This window comes from Bufo bufo, chromosome 2 (assembly GCF_905171765.1).
Source record: "Bufo bufo chromosome 2, aBufBuf1.1, whole genome shotgun sequence".
NCBI classification, from domain to species: Eukaryota; Metazoa; Chordata; class Amphibia; order Anura; family Bufonidae; genus Bufo; species Bufo bufo.
The window spans coordinates 369,698,308-369,721,036 of NC_053390.1; the positions used below are offsets into that span (position 1 = coordinate 369,698,308).

The 22,729-nt window shown below is 42.8% G+C and overlaps 1 protein-coding gene across 8 annotated transcripts in view; it reads right to left on the bottom strand.

The window, feature by feature from the left end:
- MPDZ (multiple PDZ domain crumbs cell polarity complex component) overlaps positions 1-22,729 on the bottom strand; it is a 175,900-nt gene that overhangs the window by 125,318 nt on the left and 27,853 nt on the right. For all 8 annotated transcript variants that reach the window (XM_040417156.1, XM_040417155.1, XM_040417153.1 and 5 more), the window contains exons 8-14: positions 20,931-21,140; positions 19,231-19,348; positions 18,971-19,059; positions 17,962-18,151; positions 14,014-14,094; positions 8,251-8,336; positions 2,057-2,203 (exon numbers count right to left, since the gene is read on the bottom strand). In XM_040417156.1, coding sequence (XP_040273090.1) covers positions 2,057-2,203; positions 8,251-8,336; positions 14,014-14,094; positions 17,962-18,151; positions 18,971-19,059; positions 19,231-19,348; positions 20,931-21,140 — 921 coding nt within the window. The remainder of the gene's footprint in view (positions 1-2,056; positions 2,204-8,250; positions 8,337-14,013; positions 14,095-17,961; positions 18,152-18,970; positions 19,060-19,230; positions 19,349-20,930; positions 21,141-22,729) is intronic.

Consider the following 22,729-nt stretch of genomic DNA (forward strand, 5'->3'; position numbering starts at 1 on the left):
GTTTCCTCTTCGGTCATTTTCCGTAAAGTCCACTTTGGCTAAGATGGCGACGGATGCTGCGATCTGACACTGATGTACCTTGACCTTGGGAGTTCACCTCTAACCTCTTTGGAAATTGTTCTGGGCTCTTTGGTTGACATTCGTATCATCCGTCTCTTCAATCTATCATCAATTTTCCTCTTGCCGTCATGTCCAAGGAGGTTGGCTACAAATCCATAGACCTTAAACTTCTAATTAATAAGTGTAGTGAGGGTACTTTCACACTTGCGTCAAAGTTTTCTGGAATTTAGTTCAGTCCTCGGGGCTCTATACCGGAAAAGAACTGATCAGTTTTATCCTAATGCATTCTGATTGGAGAGCAATCTGTTTAGTATGCATCAGGATGTCTTCCGTTCAGTCCTTTTACGGTATTTGGACAGAGAGAAAAAACGCAGCATTTTTTTCCCAATGGAATGTATTAGTGCCGGATCCGGCATTAAAATTGCTGCATTGATGGATCCGGTTTTCCGGCCTGCGCAGACCTTTAAAAATGTAAATAAATAATAATAATAATACCGGATCAAATGGTTTCCATTTGCATACAGATTGCCGGAATCCAGCAAAGCAAGTGTGAAAGTACCCTAACAGGAACATCAAGCAGTTTGGAGATGTCCTACAGCCTTTACCTTTAACATGTCTGTCTATAATTTTCTTTCTAATCTCCTGAGACAACTCTCTCCTTAGCTTTCTTTGGTCCATGTTCAGTGTGGTGCCCACCATGATACCAAACAGCACGGTGACCACTTTTCACCCTGTAAATAGGCAGACTGTCTGATTACAAGTATGAAGACACCTATGATGCTTATTACACACCTTAGTGTAACATGTCCCTATGGTCAAATTATTTTCAATCTTTTCTAGGGGTACCATCATGTTTGTCCAGGCCAGTTTCATTACCGTAGTTTGTTTTTAAAATTATTCTGTTGAACCACAATTCAAAAGCAATGTCTGATTTTCATTAACTGATTTCAGTAAATTTTTCTTTATTATAACTTTTGTCAGTGTCCATTGTGGATTTTTCTTTAACAGAAAGGTACCAGCAATTTTGTCTAAAATGACCTCACTGCATCATAGTGATTTACAATGGAGTGAGTTCCTGTCTGACCACAGGTCTATTGTACTGTACTGACATGATGATGTAAAGCACTATGATTCAGCGAGGTCATGTCAGAGGACACAACGCCAGGGTGACACACGGGCTGCTTTCCCGGACTGCACACAGTCATGTGCATGAGCCCTTACAATGTAGTGAGTTCCCGTCTGAACACAGATCTATTGTACTGTACTGACATGATGATGTGGGTACTGTGCTTGTAAAGCACTATGGTTCAGCGAGGTCATGTCAGAGGACGCAACGTCAGGGTGACACACGGGCTGCTTTCCCGGACTGCACACAGTCATGTGCATGAGCCCTTACAATGTAGTGAGTTCCCGTCTGACCACAGATCTATTGTATTGTACTGACATGATGATGTGGGTACTGTGCTTGTAAAGCACTATGATTCAGCGAGGTCATGTCAGAGGACGCAACGTCAGGGTGACACACGGGCTGCTTTCCCGGACTGCACACAGTCATGTGCATGAGCCCTTACAATGTAGTGAGTTCCCGTCTGACCACAGATCTATTGTATTGTACTGACATGATGATGTGGGTACTGTGCTTGTAAAGCACTATGATTCAGCGAGGTCATGTCAGAGGACGCAACGTCAGGGTGACACACAGGCTGCTTTCCCGGACTGCACACAGTCATGAGCCCTTACAATGCAGAGCCATATTCCATGCATTAGTTATTCTAGAAATAAGAGTACAATGAGTTCTACAGCTGTCCCCGTCTGCAGGGTTTGGAATTTAGAACTCAGAACAACCGCTTATAAGGAATCGAGCTATGTGGAAAGCTAGGAGACATCCCTACAGGCGCATTAAGTGCCGACATAAGTGGCTTTAGCCCAGCATCTTTTTAGATATATGAGAGGATATGAAATGGTCTCCGATGTACATGCTTCAACTATATCTTACTTCCAGCAATTCATCCCCACTGTAGAGTTTTCCACTTCGTCCAACAGCACCTTCTGGTAATATAGATCTCAGGAAATGATGACCACCAGAAGCTTCAAGGCTTATGCCCAGGCCACTGCTTTCACTGAACTTGTTAACATGTGCAACCTGAAAAATATATGAAGCAAATACATAGAACTGTCAGCATTTATACTGCACAAGCACCAGTCCAAGCTGTACCCGTTTTGGAAAGGCTCAGAACTGCTTACGTTTCCATAGTAACTATATAGATTGTGCTGCATTTTGGGAAAAAAAAATCCTAAACTCATTCCAACTGTCTCTGTAATGAAAAGATAAAGAAGGAACGCACTAACTGTCAGAACGCTGAGCTGATAGTCTACAAATAAGGAAACACGAAGAGGACGCAGCAGCTTTGCCTCCTTTTCCTATTCACTATACATGCATGCTTGGCCGAGCAATGCATTCATACGGATGGGAGGGTTGGGAGAGAGCTGTTGGCCGATGACCGTTCTCTCATGTGCACGACCAGCTTAAGGCAGAAATTTAAAATAGACCCACTGAACAGGTTATGGACAAATCACATCTTCTTTATTGCTTAAAGGAATTTACAAGAGGTCAGCAGGGGTCCGACACCACATACCCGTGCCGATCAGCTATTCTGCAGTAGCTGCAGCACCAGAACTACATAGTTCTTCCCGTTATCAAGTGGACCAAGCTGGTTACTGCAGCACGGCTCTTACTGAAGTGTATCAGCTTAGTCCACTGCACAATGGACAGGACTGTGCAGTTCCGCCAATGCAGAACAGCTGATCAGTTGGGTGTGGGAACCCCACCGTTCAAATTGTAATGGCCTATTCTGAGGATAGACCATCATTTGCAAACTATTTATGACCTATATACTTAGGGTCTACTGTTTGATGGGGCAACGGCATTTAGGCGGGAGCTGTGGCCACTTCATGGTGATTGTCAAAGCTTATGTATTCCCTCCCTGTACAATGACCTCTGCACAGGTCACAGAGCATGCCTAGAAAACGTTTTCATGTAAGTCAATAGGGTCCCCTCCTGTCCATTGTGTCTATGGACATTGGGGCTGTCGCAAAGCAAATTTTTTTTATGCTGTGTAAATGCTGTTAAGAACTCAGACAAGATGGCAGCCCCCATAATCATGTTCAGAAAATATAATACAAAAATCTACAAGCAGAAAATAAAAAAAGATTAGATTTAAAAAAAAAAGATGTGTTCCACCACTCAGGCGGCCAGAGTGTGACACACACAATTATTACATGGTAGCGTATTCATTCATAGCTAGACTCACAGTCTGGGTTTGTTTAAAGGGAAGTTTTACTTTGAGACATCATCTAACATATCACTGAAATATGCAGTCTTAACCCCTTAAGGACCGGGCTCATTTTCACCTTAAGGACCAGGCCATTTTTTGGAAATCTGACCAGTGTCACTTTAAGTGCTAATAACTTTAAAACGCTTTGACTTATCCAGGCCGTTCTGAGATTGTTTTTTCGTCACATATTGTACTTCATGACACTGGTAAAATGAAGTCAAAAAAATTATTTTTTTTTGCACAAAAAAATACCTAATTTACCAAAAATTTGGAAAAATTTGCAAATTTCAAAGTTTCAGTTTCTCTACTTCTGTAATACATAGTAATACCCCAAAAAATTGTGATGACTTTACATTCCCCATATGTCTACTTCATGTTTGAATTGTTTTGGGAATGATATTTTATTTTTTGGGGATGTTATAAGGCTTAGAAGTTTAGAAGCAAATCTTGAAATTTTTCAGAAATTTACAAAAACTCAATTTTTAGGGACCAGTTCAGGTCTGAAGTCGATTTGCGAGGCTTACATAATAGAAACCACCCAAAAATGACCCCATCTAAGAAACTACACCCCTCAAGGTATTCAAAACTGATTTTACATACGTCGTTAACCCTTTAGGTGTTGCACAAGAGTTATTGGCAAATGGGGATGAAATTTGAGAATTTCATTTTTTTGCCTAATTTTCAATTTTAACCCATTTTTTCCACTAACAAAGCAAGGGTTAACAGCCAAACAAGACTGTATCTTTATTGCCCTGACTCTGCTGTTTACATTAACACCCCATATGTGGCCGTAAACTACTGTACGGCCACACAGCGGGGCGCAGAGTGAAAGGTGCGCCGTTTGGTTTTTGGAAGGCTGATTTTGCTGGACTGTTTTTTTGACACCATGTCCCATTTGAAGCCCCCCTGATGCACCCCTAGAGTAGAAACTCCATAAAAGTGACCCCATCTAAGAAACTACACCCTTCAAGGTATTCAAAACTGATTTTACAAACGTTGTTAACCCTTTAGGTGTTGCACAAGATTTAATGGAAAATAGAGACACAATTTCAAAATTTCAAATTTTTGGCAGATTTTCCATTTTAATATTTTTTTTCCAGTTACAAAGCAAGGGTTAACAGCCAAACAAAACTCATTATTTATGGCCATGATTCTGTAGTTTACAGAAACACCCCATATGTGTTCGTAAACCGCTGTACGGGCACACGGCAGGGCGCAGAAGGAAAGGAATGCCATACGGTTTTTGGAAGGCAGGTTTTGCTGGACTGTTTTTTTGACACCATGTCCCATTTGAAGCCCCCCTGATGCACCCCTAGAGTGGAAACTCCAAAAAAGTGACTCCATTTTAGAAACTACGGGATAGGGTGGCAGTTTTGTTGGTACTAGTTTAGGGTACATATGATTTTTGGTTGCTCTATATTACACTTTTTGTGCAGCAAGGTAACAAGAAATAGCTTTTTTGGCACGTTTTTTTTTTTTGTTATTTACAACATTCATCTGACAGGTTAGATCATGTGGTAATTTTATAGAGCAGGTTGTCACGGATGCGGCGGTACCTAATATGTATACATTTTTTTTATTTATGTAAGTTTTATACAATAACTTCATTTTTAAAACCAAAAAAATGTTTTAGTGTCTCCATAGTCTAAGAGCCATAGTTTTTTCAGTTTTTGGGCGATTATCTTGAGTAGGGTCTCATTTTTTGCGGGATGAGATGACGGTTTGATTGGCACTATTTTGGGGTGCATATGACTTTTTGATCGCTTGCTATTACACTTTTTGTGACGTAAGATGGCAAAAAATGGCTTTTTTTTTACACTGTTTTTATTTTTATTTTTTTACGGTGGTCATCTGAGGGGTTAGGTCATGTGATATTTTTATAGAGCCGGTCGATACGGACGCGGCGATACCTAATATGTATACTTTTTTTTTATTTATGTAAGTTTTACACAATGATTTCATTTTTGAAACAAAAAAAAATCATGTTTTAGTGTTTCCATAGTCTAAGAGCCATAGTTTTTTCAGCTTTTGGGCGATTATCTTGAGTAGGGTCTCATTTTTTGCGGGATGAGATGACGGTTTGATTGGTACTATTTTGGCGTACATGCGACTTTTTTGATCACTTTTATTACCTTTTTTGGGAAGTAAGGTGGGCAAAATTTCAATTTTCTCATAGTTTTTATTTTTTTATTTTTATGGCGTTCACCGTGCGGGGAAAGTAACATGACCATTTTATAGATCAGGTCGTTACGGTCGCGGCGATACCTAATATGTGTAGTTTATTTTATTTTTTTAATTTTTATTCAGTGATAAATGTTATTTTTTTTTATCTTAACTTTTTTCATTTTTTTTACATTTTTTTGACCCAGACCCGCTTGGTTCTTGAAGATCCAGTGGGTCTGATGTCTGTATAATACAGTACAGTACAATATATATTGTTCTGTACTGTATTTTACTTACACTGAACAGATCTATGCTTTCAGCATAGATCTGTTCAGCACCATGGACAGCAGGACGCCTGAGCAGGCGTCCTGTTGCCATGGGAACCCTCCCCGTCTGCTCAGAACTTCGCAGACGGGGAAGGGTAAGCACAGGGCTGAGGGGGGCTCTCTGGGGGCTCTCTCCCTCTCCATCGGGGGGCTGCAAAGGCACAGCAGCCCCCCGATGGAGAGGGAGGGAGCTCCCTGACCGATGACAGTTAACTTTTTCCATACAGCGGTCCGTACGGACCGCGGTATGGAAAGGGTTAAACGGCTGACATCTGCACAGATGTCAGCCGTTTATACCAGGGTGCCAGCAATGTGCTGGCACCCTGGTATACCCACTAGAGGCCAACGATCATTCATGGGGAGGCGGGCGGGGGATCGCGATCCCACCTGCCGCACCGCCCGCCTCCCGCAACACCCCCACCGCATGCGACACCCCCCCGCACCACCCGCCGGCATCAAATCATGCAGGGGTGCAGGGGGGGTGAAAAATATAGATTTTAGCCACTCTAAAGTTTCTGATCGCCGCGGTCAGGGACCGCGGGGATCAGAAACTGCAAAAAGCGCAGCAAACCGCAGGTCTGAATTGACCTGCGGTTTGCTGCGATCGCCGACACGGGGGGGTCACATGACCCCCCCTGGCGTTGTCACAGGATGCCGGCTGAAGGATTTCAGCCGAAATCCCGTTCCGTTTAACCCCTCGGGCGCCGGAATACAGATTTTAAGTCAGGACGTACCGGTACGTCCTGTGTCCTTAAGGACTCGGGAAATAGGGCGTACCGGTACGTCCTATGTCCTTAAGGGGTTAATGCAGTAAAATATTCTGATTAGACTCTTAAAGTTGTTCAGGATTACAAAAACATGGCAGCTTTCTTCCAGGTGGTGTGCAGTATTGCAGCTCAGCCCCAGGGAAGTTAATGCGGCCTGCCCCTTTAATAGTGGCCCTGCCCCATTAACAGTGACCCCCACAACAACTACCCCTTTAATAGTGGCCCCTGCCAACTTAACAGTGTCCTCCACAGTACCCTGCCCCTTTAAGGATAGGGCTACATGGCGACATGTGTCGTGCGACATTTTGTCGTACCAATTTTGCGACATGCTGCGACTGCGACACGATAGTCGCAAAAAATCCATCCAAGATGGAAACTTGGAGTAAAACTGTGTGTATGTGGAGACTAAGGGCCTGCGAGCTTCTATTGGCTGATAAGGGACATGTGACCATGTGTATGGCAGTTGGGATATGAAGAGAAAGACTTGCAGGCTTGTATTGGCTAATGCAGGTCATTTTTTGGGGAATAACTCATGAACGGTACGTCCTAGAGAGCTGTGACCCCCACAAGATTTCTTTCCAGGTAGCCAGGGATGTGTATACCAAGTTTCGTTGAAATTTATGGTTGCGTTTTTGAGTGATGGCAGACCATATATACATAAATACATATGTAAATACATACATACATAAATATATACAGACATACATACATATATACGTCCTTCTTTATAAAGATGGATCTGTACACCGAATGCTGCAAATACAGAGCAGAGCCAATGCAAGTGGAAGGTGCAGAAGCGCCACTACAGCTTCTGTGCTTTGCGTGAAGGTTTAGGTACCTTTTAAACATTTTAAATAAATGGTCATCTATGAAAACCCCTCTAAACTCCAGCATACTTGCCAACTTTTGATGGGCGCAACAGAAACGGTGTCTGGGCATTGGCACACCCCTTTTATCAGGTTATGCCCCTGGTTGGCACAGACTATGACCCTTTCATACAATACCCCACCCTCCTCAATGCACATTTGACATGGCATCCTGGCACCACATACAGCTAAAGCCCATGGAGGGCCGTTTTCTCAGAGAAAGCATCCCCCTTTGCAGCATCTGGGAGAGTTGCCAGCTCTTGCAGGAGTCTGAGAGGTCTCCTCTTTTTTACAGACGCCCGGGGAACATTCCAGGAGCCACAGCACGTGCCCACAAAACAGGCCGACGCATAGAGAGGACTCCTAAACTGATGTGATACAATGGAGAAGACTCATCCGCATGCAGGCGCAAAGTGGAGGAATGCAAACGCAAAAGATATTTGAAATCGGTGTCTTTTAAACGGTATATACCGATTACTATTCAGTCAAATCTGCTACTAAGGCTAATAGCAATGTGGGAACTTTGTGATCAGGTCACTGTGTGTGCATATGCATTAGTGCAGGGATCAGAATTCAGAACATAGCCTGCCACACAGAATAGAGAGATAAAGGTAAAGTATTTCTAAAACGCACTGCACTATACAGACACATATATAGAAACCAGTATAAAAAGCCGTGTAATAAGCTTCCAAACCATCAGACACAAAAGAAGCATACTTCAAATGAAACCTACCACGATCTCATAATTGTCACCCATAATTCTTTGCCACTTGTTTCTGAGAGCATCTTCCTCAGTTAAGGTCGGGATACATTCATCTTCTGGGGGAGGGAAACCAAAAACAAATAGTCATCTTAATATGCTAGCATCCTCAATGAGGCAAATCGTTTCATCCTGTATTAAGGGCCATGTTCATGATGTGATGGATTTTCTAAGCGCATCCCAAACCTATGGTCTGTATTAAAGTCCAGCTGTATAGATGTGAATGGAGTTTTCAAAACCTCATTCCCATGTGACAGATTTTTCTGTATAAATGAGGTTTTAAAATCCACAGCATGTGAAGATGTGATACACGGAAGACTCGGCATGGAACCTGTAGCTGATTTTTTTTTACCATAGGTCTTAACTTACCCTAGATGTTGAAATATTTTGTTAAAAAAAATATGCTGAATATTTTCGTGAAGTTTCACATACTAAAGTCCCAGCAATAACAACTAGATGCCAAGCATTTTTTTAAAACACATCGTAGATTTTGACCATTTAAAGGGGGTTCTCCAGCTCTTAAAAAAAATGTTGGCTCCTCCCATCCCCACCAGACCTACAGAGGGAAGCATACCTACCTACTCTCTGCTGCTCCATTCCTGCTCTTTTGGTCCACCACTGCGATCACAGACAGTGTTCAAATGTGCCACTGCAGCCAATGACTGGCCGCAGCGGTTAGGTATGTTCCGAAGTGCACATGCCCCTCTCCTGGAGAACCTCTATAAAGGTAGGTTTACACACATTTCTGACCAACCAGGTTGATCTCAAAGATGATGAAATTGGTCAGAGTCGGCCATTTACACACTCAGATATTTTGTTACGTTAAGACCAATTCTCATCTTCCTCTTCTGTCATCATCATCCTAAACATGAGCCATTGAGCCAATAATTGCACTCCCTAAAATTGCCACCAAACGCTCATTTATCAGGTGAAAGCATTATTGATGCGGCACCCAAAATCATTGCTTCTGGGCAGCAGATCAGGAGGCTGTATAAATGAGAATCTGGAAACAATGGGCCAGATTTACTAATTCTATAGATGGCATAAGCTTAGGCCGGCTGTCTAGACCTGCACCAGATTTATCACAGTCGCTTAGGCTGGATGATAAATCTGGGGCAGGGATAGACACTTTTCACTGACTCTATACAAACTACTGGTTGACTTGATTTGAGACAGAATTTTCCACCAGGACTGTGGCACAAGTTTGGCGCATATTTGGCCACTTTCCCTTGAAGCCCTGCCCATCGTTGAGCATGTTGGAAAAAAATTGAACGATCCCTAGATGGACCAAACTGCATCACTTTTTGACCGATTTTTGGCACCAATACGTCAGTGAGGCCTCTTGCCCACGACCGTATGCCCTCCGAGATATACGGTCCTTGAGCGGGCCATGTGTCCCGGAGCGGCATTGATCATGCGCATGGGATCGCACAGCATCATCGATTACAATGACGCTGTGCACATCGGGCCGCCCGCGGGACTATTGTCCCACACTCATAAGATCATATGATTATGAATCTGTATAGAATGAGTGACTGCATGTCTCCATACAGAGGAGATAACCGCTACATGTAAATGCAGCTCTCATTTTGCTATCAGGCAATTATCGGGACTCTTCGGTTAGTTCCTGATAATAGTCTGTGCCTTGGACATTGTAAACTGGCTTTTAGGCGGATTGGTTAAATATTTGTCATTGCCATTAAACAGATTACTACTTGTCATTTACCAACTAAATGCTGCAAGATAAGCGACATAAATCTAACACACAAGAATATCGAGAGAATTAAGGTCCTTTTACAAGGGCTGAGAATTGGTTCAATTATCAGGAAAAAGCATTCGACATTAAAGAGGATTACATCTTTAATGCGGCGCCAAAAATCATTGTTTGGCGGCAGCAGATCGCCCTGTATTGATGGCTAACAAGGACTCTTTACAGTGACGAGCAATCACTTATTCTAACACAACAGGGATGATTACTGAATGAAACTGCAGCTCTCCCGTCTCCTGTGTCCTAGTTCAATACAAATTCACTGCAACAAGTTGTAGGTAACTAATCAGCACCATACTTAAGATGATGCTGATTAAATAAAAACATACATGTTTCACCTTACTGCTTAATGATGTCCTTGTATTGTTCATAAAACTCCTCAAGGAATATCTTCCTCTATTTGACAGAGTAGATGCCACCTGGTCACACCTTTCCAATGCTGCGAGCAGTGTTGCTGGTCTCTGCAGCACTACCTAAAGACAGTCCTACAACCATGAACTCTACTCTGCCATAGTGTAAGCAGGGCATATCAGAAGCCATGATGGGAAAACCCAGGCTGGAACTTGGCATGCTGCATGGTTTTTACACCAATATGCTAAACAGGGGCAGACTGGGAACTTAAAGTGGCCCTGGAAAAAAAAACCTAAAAGTGGCCCATGTTGTAGGTCAGAAGGCAGTGCAACAGAAGTAGGCAGGGCCAGCAATACTGTAGTGCAGAACAAAGTACCACCCCAGCAGAACCAAATACCACAGTGCAGTAGGTCTAGTTTCACAGGACCGATCCTGCGGAGGGGTGCTCTTTAAATGGGAGCTGTATGAGTAAAAAGGGAAGAGAGGCCAAGTAAGAAGGGTTGATTAATGCACTTTAAATAATATTCAGACTAAGATATTTTAACCCAAATACCAGTGCTTATCAGAAAGCGTAGAAGAACCACAAACAAATCAGTGGTGCCGTCCAAGCCATTCATATTATGGGTTGGAAAATGAAATTATTGACTTGTTTGGTTGCTATGAGCATCTTCTCCACTTTTTCCTTTACTAGATTTTAGAAATCTCACTAAAAACAGTTAAAAAATGATGCAACGGAAAGTAACATTGGCAGCCCAAATGTAACATTCTTCCAGAGAGGGAATGAGTCAGGATGTGAGCTTACACATTTATGGCGTAGGTCACATCAGTATACAAACTGAGGCTACACCGCCATTAAACAAAACGCATGATCACCAAGCTCCTCTAAAATTAAAGCTATATTTCAGTGCCAATGCCGTATCTTGACAAATGTAAAGGATTCGGTTCTTCTGCCAACGTAACTCGAGAACTGCCACTCATCTATTATTTTCCACAATTATTTTTCACAGAATGATTGGTAATCACATTAAACATGCCAATAATTCCCACAAATTTCAAGAGCAGACATCTTTTTTTTTTTCTTTCTTTAAAGCCAGCTCAGGCTCGAGGATATCAGGAGTGCCACTACATTATACAAAGCAGCCCAGCCAGCGTTTCAGATACATCAGCACGACGTCCAAGCAGCACAACCTCACCAACTGGCAAAATCCTAGTTTTAGATGGAGAAAATCCTGCAAATGATCATCTGTCAAAGTGTCATAGCAATGCTACAGGAGTTCAAGAGGCCTATTCGGACCTTGCACAATTAAAGTGTTGGGGGGGGGGGGATATAAAAAAGGAAAAAAGCAAAGACACCAAAGGATACATTATTTTGGCTATACACTATATTAATAATCTCAGTAACTGTCTGCAAGGGTTAACCATCTTATTCTCATTGAAAAGAAAAGGTAATGGGAGGAAGGAATTAGACATTTCAAGGGTAAATGCACTGGTAGAAGGGGGCATATTGGGAACCACTACTTGTCACAAATGTTTATTATACATATAAAAAAATAAATATTATAATTATATATATATATATTATTTTTTTTTGCAGTAGGCACCTTTAAAAGGGTTCTCTGAGATATTTTTTTTGAGATGACCTATCATTTTTATTTCAGTTAATTTTCAAAGTCTGTCCCCAAGGTCAGAAAAGGCCATTGGAGAGACTTCATTAGTTCATATGTGGTCTGCTCTCATTGGAGCCCAGTTGTTTCTGACAGCCTAGCACCCATCTGGGTTAAAGGACCATGCCAACGACTACAAATTTATTGCAGCCGTCCTTTACAAAGACCTGGCAGGCAGTTTCAACCCTATTAAACCAGACACAATGCCTAGTATTGTTGATCCCGCTGAGCAAAATTCGTGTATGCCTTATGTAAATTGGCAGTGTCGTTTAGGTGCACTTGTGGTTCGTATTAAAGTGCACTGAGGGGCAGGACCAATCCCCCTTGGTACAACTTGACTCTGATGCGGTGTCTCAATTGCCACTCCCCTTGATTCACAGGGCCAGGCATCTCTCATCCGGCCTGTAATCCTACACCTGCATCCTAGCTTACACTCTTGGGGCATGTGCAGTACATTTGCTTCGGCTTTCCTGGCAGCTCCGATGACTACTGCGCCAATACTGGTGCAGGATTACAGGGCCAGGCAAGATACCCAGCCGTGTGAATCAAGGGGAGGGGCAGTTGAGACGCAAAATTGGACCTAAGGTGCACATAGTGGCTCAAACACGCCGAATACCTAATTTGCATAATACAAACTTTAACTGCACGTGAACAGCGCAACCAACTGACATAAAGTATGTTTTTACAGTATCAACCCTATCAGACAAGGTGCCTGGTTTAATAGCGTTGATGCTGCTAACAGGACCAATCTTCCTGATTTCTTAGTGAACATACAGAGCAACCTTCTAATGGCAATTTTCAGCACTTGGAGGGAAAAAGAATGAAGAAACAAAACAAAAAAAAAAAATCTGAAAAATTTAACGCAATTGAGGTGAGATTAGGGAGCGAACTTGGGTTTTCAAGTTCGACGTACAAGGTTTAGGTTCAGTATATCTAAGAATTCCGTTATTGATTCTGCTACCACGGACCATAACTTATGGTCCGTGGTAACGGAATTCTTAGATAACCCAAACCCGGTACGTCAAACTTGAAAACACAAGTTCGCTCATCCCTAGCTGAGACTGACAAACTATAAACTGCTAGTGGAGCTTGGTCAATGATCACACAACCACTCTTTATTTTGGGTTCTGCAGCAGTGTCACATTAATGCTGGGTGGCATCTCCCCTTACTCTGATACAGGTTGCTCTTCACGTTATCCAGGAGCTCGATCAACAGATCTTTCCCCCATTGAGAATGTCTGGGACTGGATACGGAAATGGGTCTCCCATGCACAAAAGCCAACAACCATCTTGGCTAAAATACAAGTCCACGTTGAAAGACATACCTCAGGAGGATATCCTGCATCTGTATGACCATTACCATGCCAGAGATGCCACCGAGTATTAATGTGACCATGCACCACCTTGGTTGTGTGACCATTGACCACGCACCACTAGCAGTTTAGAATTTTTCAATCCTATTAAGTTTTCCAGATGTTCTTTTTTCCACTAGTGTAATATGACAATAAAAATCTATTACAAATTTTTGCGTGAAGTTGAATCTTCCCAGAATAAGACCCGTTTTCTTTGCCTGATAAAAGAACATACGGTACAAGTGTAGCAGTTTACAACAAATAGCAATGGTAACAGTCATTGCCTGAAGCTCTTTTGAAAAATCCCTTTGGTTTGATACTTTACTCAAACATGACATAAAACGTGATAACACCCATATTGTCATTCTTTACTTTACATCACAGTGAAATAATACCAGCATATGCAATTTTTTGAAATGGCTCCAAACAGAGATGCGGGTCACTGTAACTTTATTTTTAATAAATTCTTTAAAAAAAAGCTACAACTGTCAGATGCCACAGTATAGCTAGAAGGAAGATCTGAGGGACAGCTGGCCAACACTACCCCTGACAGATTGCTGCAGAATGCTTTTCCCATGCAGCACACTATGGAAACCTGTACCTGTTTGTCCGCTTTTTCCTTTTGATGCAGGCTGCTTGGCAGTGGTACTGATCACTGATGATAGCAGTGGAGTCCTATTTTCTGTAAAATAAAGTATATGGCATACGTGAAAGTAATTCACAATGTGCGCTGGCATATAAACTGCAATACAATAGGCAGTCCTCAATGTGAGCCTCTTCCAATGACAGTAACCAAGATGTAAACTCTGTAATGGCAAAAACATACCTGCATCTTAGACAGAAAAAAAGTTCTGGGCGCGTATCTTGTGCGCCGACTGTGAGATGGCCATACACATTAGACGCATGTCGTTGACAACTCCCTCTCCCTCCCAAAACCCATATATACATGCACACTTAAAGGCCATGTACACCTTTGGGGGCAATTTTTTTTATTATTATTGCATTATACTTATTTTGAGCTAAAAAAATATTTTTTTCAATTGGTCTTTATTAACAATATGGAATCCTTTTTTCTGTACAGAGCTGACATGCTCTACTAGCGGCCTGTAGATTTTCCGTCATCTGAGGAGCAGACGGCCTCCTTATCTCTGCTCTCTCACATCATAAACACTCATTAAAGCTCAATCCTTATCTTACTGATAAGAATGCAGCTTAGGCTACTTTCACACTTGCGTTTCTGGGTCCGCTTGCGAGATCCTTTTCAGGGCTCTCACAAGCGGCCCAAAACGGATCAGTTCAGCCCCAATGCATTCTGAATGGATAAGGATCCGTTCAGAATGCATCAATTTGGCTGCGTTTGACCTCCGTTGTGTTTTTTAGACGGTCCCAAAAACGCAGCTTGCAGCGTTTTGGTGTCCGCCTGACGATGCGGAGCCAAACGGATCCGTCCTGACTTACAATGTAAGTCAATGGGGATGGATCCGTTTTTCACTACAATACGGTGCAATTGAAAACGGATCCGTCCCCTATTGACTTTCAATGTAAGTCAGGACGGATCAGTTTTGACTTAGACTTTTTTTTTTTTATGAATAATGCAAATGGATCCGTTCTGAACGGATAGAAACGTTTGCATTATTGGTGCGGATCCGTCTGTGCAGATACAAAGTAGTTTTACATAAGTGTTTATGACCTCTCAGAAAAGGTAATTAGATGGGCACAAAGTGAAAGTACCAGGGACACAGTTAGAAAAACAACCCCTTGTGACTGAACAGCTCAATATTTTTAATAAAGGCCAATTAAAAATATGATTTTTAGGCAAAAATGAGTTGAATGCAATCATAAAAAAAAAAAAAAAGACCCCAAAAGGTGTACATAGCCATACTTAGCCCCTCACACGTCAATGCATTTCAATATGCATTTTGACTTTGTATAAATTACTTACAGGGGTATTCCCGCAGAAAAAAATAAAAATACGTGAACAGGTATAGCGCTTTTCTTGAAAGAGAGTGGACATGTTTCTTTTTTGGAAGGGTTTTAACGTGGTGAATACAAGCTAATTTTTTATATTTTTTTTTAACCATCTCACGCCCATCCCATAACTGACTTGTTACACTTGGCGTCTTCAGCGCTCAGTTTGTTAAGTCATATGAGCAGGGAGATGGACAGTGATAAGGGACATACAGTAGTCAGGGACAGCGGTAGTAACAAGAGGCAGGCTAGGAGCCTCTGCGTGTTACACAGGTGTCTTCAGCGCTCAGTAGAACTGAAGACTGACTCCTTAGCAATGCTCAGTTAGAGCTTTGCCTTAAAGGCTCTTTACACTCTGTTTTCTAGTACAAAGAAACATCTTTCACTAATAAAATGTTTAACATCCCCACCTCTACACTATATTAAAAAGAAACAAACAACATGAATGCGAATATATCCATTTTGCGGACTGCAAACCGTGGATCAGCTAAACATGTATACACCCTGTGTTCATCCCGCACTTTCCCGTTCCACACATCCCGCACTCTTGTAAAAATGCCTATTTTTGTCTGCAAAATAGACCTGAATAGGACATGTTCTATATTTTCTGTGGTGCAGTGGAATAGACATACAGATGTGGACAGCATGGAGATTGGATGAGGACCAAAATTACGGTTGTGTGCATGAGGCCTTTTAATGCAAAGCAGAACTCAAGGACTTAAAGGGAACCTGTCATCAACTTTATGCTGACCGTACTGTGGGCAGTATAAAATGGTGACAGAAATGCTGATTTCAGCGGTGTGTCACTCATCAGCTAAAAGTAAAAGGTTGCCGAGAACCAACCTCACAATAATTGCAGACTGGGCCTGGAAAAGAGTCCCGGCCACCTGAGAAGAGTCCTGGTTATCCATGAATTCCTGCTCTCCTCACCCACCTGCTGATGACTGACAGTTTTCTACCTAGTTTTCTCCCTCTCTGTCTAGGAGAGAACTGCTAATCATCAGCAGATGGACGGGAGAGCAGGAGATTATGAATAACCAGGACTCTTCTCAAGTAGATTTGACTCTTTTCAAGGCCTGGGCTGCAATGATTTTATGAGGCTGGTTCTCAGCAACCACTTACTTTTAGCTGATGAGAGACACCGCTGAAATCAGCATTTCTGTCACCATTTTATACTGCCCTCAGTACGGTCAGCAGAAAGTTGATGACAGGTTCCCTTTAAAAGGTTATTCCAATAGCAACAAGTTATCCCCTATCCACTGGCTCCGACCAGCACGAACCCTCAAACATAAATATGAGAGTCCTGCGTCTCCCTATACGGAGTCGAGTAGGAGTGCTGCTGCTCCTTTCAGCTCTCTGGGACTACCGGAGATTACAGCGCTTATGGAGGAATGGTACCATAGAGGAACATCCCTTCTTATGATCAGCAGGGGTCCCAGCGGTTAGACTCTCAACGGTTTAATTTTCATCCCATGGGGAATAACCTGTTTTACCCAGAATAATCATAAAACCAATTTTACTGACCATTAAAAGGGATGTTCCCACTAAAACACTAGTCCCCTATCCACAGAGTATAAAGCCTCCTTCACACGAGCGTGACGGATTAGGTCCGGATGCGTTCAGGGAAACTCGCACCATTTTGCAAGCAAGTTCAGGCAGTTTTGTCTGCGATTGCATTCAGCTGTTCAGTTTTTTCCGTACGGGTGCAATGCGTTTTTCACACGCGTGATAAAAACAAAATGTTTACAAACAACATCTCCTAGCAACCATCAGTGAAAAACGCATCGCATCCGCACTTGCTTCCGGATACAATGTGTTTTTCACGCAGACACAGTCACTTCTATGGGGCCTGGGCTGCGTGAAAAACGCAGAATATAGAACATGCTGCGTTTTTCACGCAATGTAGAACTGATGTGTGAAAAAAAAAAAATGCTCATGTGCACAGACCGATTAAATTGAATGGGTCAGGATTCAGTGCGGGTGCTATGCGTTCACGTCACGCATTGCACCCGCGTGGAAAACTCGCTCGTGTGAAAGGGGCCTAAGAGTCTGATCTCAGCACTGCGCAGTTCCGAAGATGTAAATGGAGTGGTGATCACTAGTGATGAGCGAACTCGTTTTTCAAGTTCGGCATACAGGTTCGGTTTATCTAAGAATCCAGTTATGGATCCTGCTACCACGGCCCATAACGGAATTTTATGACGGCATGCACCACGGAAGCCTATAAGAGGCATTCCATCACAATAGCGCATAAACTTCTATTATGATGGAATGCAATATGGAATGGCTTCCATGGTGCATGCCGCCATAGAATTCAGTTGTGGTTCGTCGTAGCAGAATCCGTAACCTGTATGCCGAACTTGAAAACAAATGTTCGCTCATCACTAGTGATCACGCATGCACTCCACCACTACATTCTGGTAGGAGACTCTGGGACCTCCACTACCGTGGTCAGAGAAGGTCCCAGTAGTTGCAGCCACCCTTCCTTCCCCCCCATGATCAGGCACTTCTAAGTGTTGTTACTGGGAACACTCTAAACTTTATCATCTACAGAAACCATTTATCTGAAGGAAGGCTTTACCTTGGTCATCCTCTACATTTTCTAATGCCACAGTTTGGTCAATTGATCTGCCACATTCTTCAGTTTGATGACAGATGACATCTTGTTTTTGTCCCCTCCGAATTAATGTTAGGTGGACAGTCTGCCCTGTGTGACGCAAGACTTCCACAGCTTGCTGGTTGGTGTAACCCTGGAGATTGGTTCCATCAACCTAGACATATTGGTAAATTGATTTAGTAGCAGTTATTTTAATAAAGTTTGGGCAGATAGAACAGATTGATGTCCAGATGACTGTTAATCTGCTTTTAAATAATCTTTGTTCTTCTACAAAACAAACAACACACCCTCTTAGAATATATCACACCATCTGCTTTACTCTACATGGCACATAATGAGATGGAGACATTATGATCCCAGGAAAAATAACAAGCTACCTTCACAAAAAAAAAAAAAAAGAATAAATCACTTTACTGTAAACCAATAATTATAATACAAATAATAAGAATGCAAAAATTGACTTCATCGTAACAATCATAATTCATTGCTTTCTGGGATTTACAAAAATTGGCAAAGATCAGGACAGCTAATTAACAAAAAAAAAAAAAGAAGCTATCCTCACCGCAATGACATGCTGTGCATCCATATTACTACTGCAGCCAATCACTAACCTCCACAGCATGTGACCGCCGAGGCCAGCGATTGGCTGCTCAAGACTGGCCGTCGATTAAACGGGTGAACATAATATATATTTTTTTAAATCCATGCCAATTTTTAAAAAATCCCAGACAACCTTTTGAAAAGGTGAGGAATGAGGGCGTCTTGGCCAATGAACTGATCAAGCTGTGGACACCCCTCTGCACTGTGCATGCACAATAAGGGTTTAAATATTTCCTAAAAATGCTCATGTTCTATGGATGGGAGAATCATGAAAAGGTGGCTATATGGCTGTGTGCTGTTCAAGTATAAGTAGATGAGGTAAGACAATGACAGAGAATAATCTTGATAGCCTGTACCCAGAATTCATACTTACAGCAATGATCTGATCGCCAACATGGATCCTTCCATCCTGCTCCACGGCACTGCCTTTCGTAATGCTTTTCACAAAAATACCAGAGGGCTCTGTAAACAGGGGAACAATCAAGTAAGGGTTTGTACTTTGTTCTTCTTGCTGCTTTTGGTCCAATTTGTCCTACCAGAATAACCGCACGCTAACGGGGTGGGCCCCGTGTTACAACCCAGTATGGCACCCATAGAAAGGTAACGTCAGACTAAAGTGCAGAAGGTACTTGCCTGCATTTTTGTCACCAACATAACCGGCAATAGTTATTCCTAAGCCCTGAGCATTCTTGGATAGTTTGACGTCAAAGGTTTCACTGCCTGTATCTCTTTTTAACATTCCAACATTAGCCTAGAGAATAAGGAGCACACACTGAATACATTACAACTAACAGACACATAAAATAATCAGCATCAGCCATTACCACAGTAGGGTTTTATTAGGACCTGAAGGTAAATCTAGACAATCCACAAAGCATTCTTAAAGGGGTTGTCCGCTTTTTACTTCTGATGACCTATTCTCACGATAGGTCATCAATATCGGATCGGCGGAGGTCTGACTCCTGGCACCACCACCAATCGGCTGTTTGAAGAAAAGGCTGCCTTCTCTGCTCCGATTACCTGCTGGCCGCAGCAATTGCAGTGGGGAGCAGGTGTAATTACAAGTATGGCGCCCCCATTCACTGATATGAGACGGCTGTCTGTTCAAAGTGCATAGGAAGAAGGTTTCGCATAGAAGTGAATGGGGACGCCACACTTGTAATTACACCTGCTCACCACTGCAATTGCTGAGCAGAGAAGGCAGCGCTGCTTTCTCTTCAAACATCTGATCGGCGGGGGTGCCAGGAGTTGCACCCCCGCTGATCTGATATTGATGACCTAGCCTGAGGATAGGTCATCAATAGTAAAAAGCGGACAAGCCTTTTAAAGGAGTTGTCCAATAACAAACATTTATCTTCAATTCACAGGATAGGTAATAAGTTTCTGATTGGCGGAGGTCAGACCCTTGTGTTCACTGGAATGGATATCCAGCGTTTCTAGATTTGAATGAAACAGAGCTCACGCACGTGCGCTGCTTTCGTCAAAATGGGATCTCTGGGAGATATGTACTGTGTAATAATAAGTAAGTCAAGGGGAAGTACATTATTGCAAAAACATAGTTGTTTTTTTCTCCAAAAACAGTGCCACATCTATCCACAGGCTGTGTGCAGTATTGCAGCTAAGCCCCATTTAATTCAATGGCGTTCAGCTGTAGTACCAAAAACACAACCCATGAAAAAGCATGGCACTGTTTCTGGAAAAAAGCAGCCATGTTTTTCAAATCCTGTTTCTTCTCGTCAGCATCGTCACTGGGACATTGTGTGGGTCCTAAATCACCATCCACATCTATGTCCTAGTTGCCCCTCTCCAAGTTCAGTTTGCACGTGTAGCCAGTAATTCAGGACTTCTGCATCAATGACAATAAAACGATGATGACGGTGAGATATTACATTTATGCTTAAATTCTTACATATCAATAAGAGGGATATGAACATCATTTATAGGTTTTTACAATTCCGTCACAGAGCCAAGTTTACAATGGAGGGACCTATTGCCCCAAACATGGTGTATTATTGTGGTGGTAGTGCCAATGCTGCATGTGGTTCAGCAGGCTCCGAACAGGCAGAGGATAAATTAAGACAACCCATAAGAAGCTAGGACTATTCCTAGAGTTTGTCCAGCCTCTTCCTGCTCTAGTGAGCAGGTACTTAATGGATGGACTAGTGCAGAAGGTTTGAGAAGGTACTGAGGAAGAAATGGAAAGTTCTTGTAGGTAGCCATAACCATACAACCAATACATATTTAGGGGCATAACGGATTTTATATGGTAAAGTCATTTCATTTGAAGGTAGCATGTAAATCAGAGTTAGAAGAGAGTTTTCACTTATTCAAACCTGCAGTTCCGGTGTAGAAGTTGTTAATGGAGGCGTCTGAATCCCAGTAGAGACCACTGAGGTCGGATCCCCCAAAGAGCCTCTGGCAACAACCAGCTTTACACGGTTTCCACACTGCCTCAAAACCTGGGCAACCTGTTCACTGCCCATTCCAGCAAGATCTGTGTCACCTATTTTTAATATATGGTCCCCACTGCACAGCCTACCATGCTGAAATATAAAAAAATATGAAAAAGCATGTCAGTATCATTCCAATACATCGCAGTCCACAATTACAACTTTTGGATAACACATTTCTTCATCAGATACTGCAATGCTTTTGCAAGAAATCAAACTGGCCTCTAATGTATCACTGGTAAGTGATAGTAAAATTGCAGGACTAGTGACATGTTTCCCTATGGAAAATGACCTAGTCTGACATTTTAGGGGATTTTTACTGTGGCTCATAGACAGACCCATGGAGACTTTGTGAATCTCACCCAAAGCTAGTAGAATGGCTGCGGCTCCCTGTGGTGGATGCAGATTTACCTCTCCCAAATAATCAAATAAAGCACGCGTCAAACAAGACCCATGAATCTGGCCTGACAGGTCATTTTATGCGGCTGACACAAGGTCCAAATGCGGAAGAAATTAGGACATGCTGTGGCCATTGCAAGACATTTCCCTCACTCACACACTAAAGAACGGACAATCTAGCGAGGGTCTGCCTGGGAGGTGCAACTCTGGCAAGGCTTCTACAGATGCTTGCACGGTGATCGGCTTGGGCACCAGAAGCATAGACAAGCTTCAGGCTGGGCTGCCGCTGTTTCCATTTCCTCCACAACAGTAAGAGATGCTGTTGCCATCGTGTCTAAGAGAGTGTTGTCAGGCAAGTCCCCACTTCACTGTCACAGGAGAGTCCTCACTCGATTGTCCATTCTTAAGTGTGTGAAGGAAGCAACATGGCAGCAGCTAAGTCAAGAGAGTGAGCTTCAAGGAGGACTCATGACTAAAGGAGTATAAAAAGTGAACCCCCGACGTAAGGTCTCTGGGGAGCTGATTTGTATAGGGCAGGTTCTGCCAGTAATGTAAACTGAGAAAGGGCAAATGCACACAACCGTAAGGGCTCCGTGCCCGTATTGCAGACCACAGACGCAAACCCATTGACCTGAATAGGTCCACGATCCGCAAGGTATGGCCAAAGATAGGACATATCCTATCATTTGCAGAACAGATACATGGATGGGAAGCCCACGGAAACACTGCGAAGAGCTTCCATGGGCTTTGGGGTATGTGCCTCCGCACAGCAAAAGATAGAACATATCTTGTGGATCGTGGACCCATTCAAGTCAATGGGTCCACATCCGCAGCAAGGAGTGCACGCGGCCAGCAGTCGTATATTGCGGATTGCCATTTGCTGTCCGCAGCATGGGCACATAGCTCTTACGTATGTGTGCATGAGCCCTAAACTGGAAGGCAGCCAGTGCTTGGCAGACGGGGTGGTGCCAGAACAGGAAGTGGGCACTAGCTTGCATTGTGTGCTCAATGGCCCTTTGAAGGCAACCAAAACGCTCATGTGGGCCTAGGTGAAAATGAGTTTGACAGCCCTGCAATAGAGCAATCAGCACTAAATCACATATACTCAAGCAGGTGGTCATGTCAAACACAGGTACAACTTCTGTTATTTCTATTGAGGTGCTCCAAAGCACAGGAACATGAAAATATTCACAGTAGTAAGTAGAGTAAGATGCATTGTAATGCAACGTTGTTCTTAATCCACATTCTGGATAGAATACATGATATCGGGCTTGTAGTAGAAC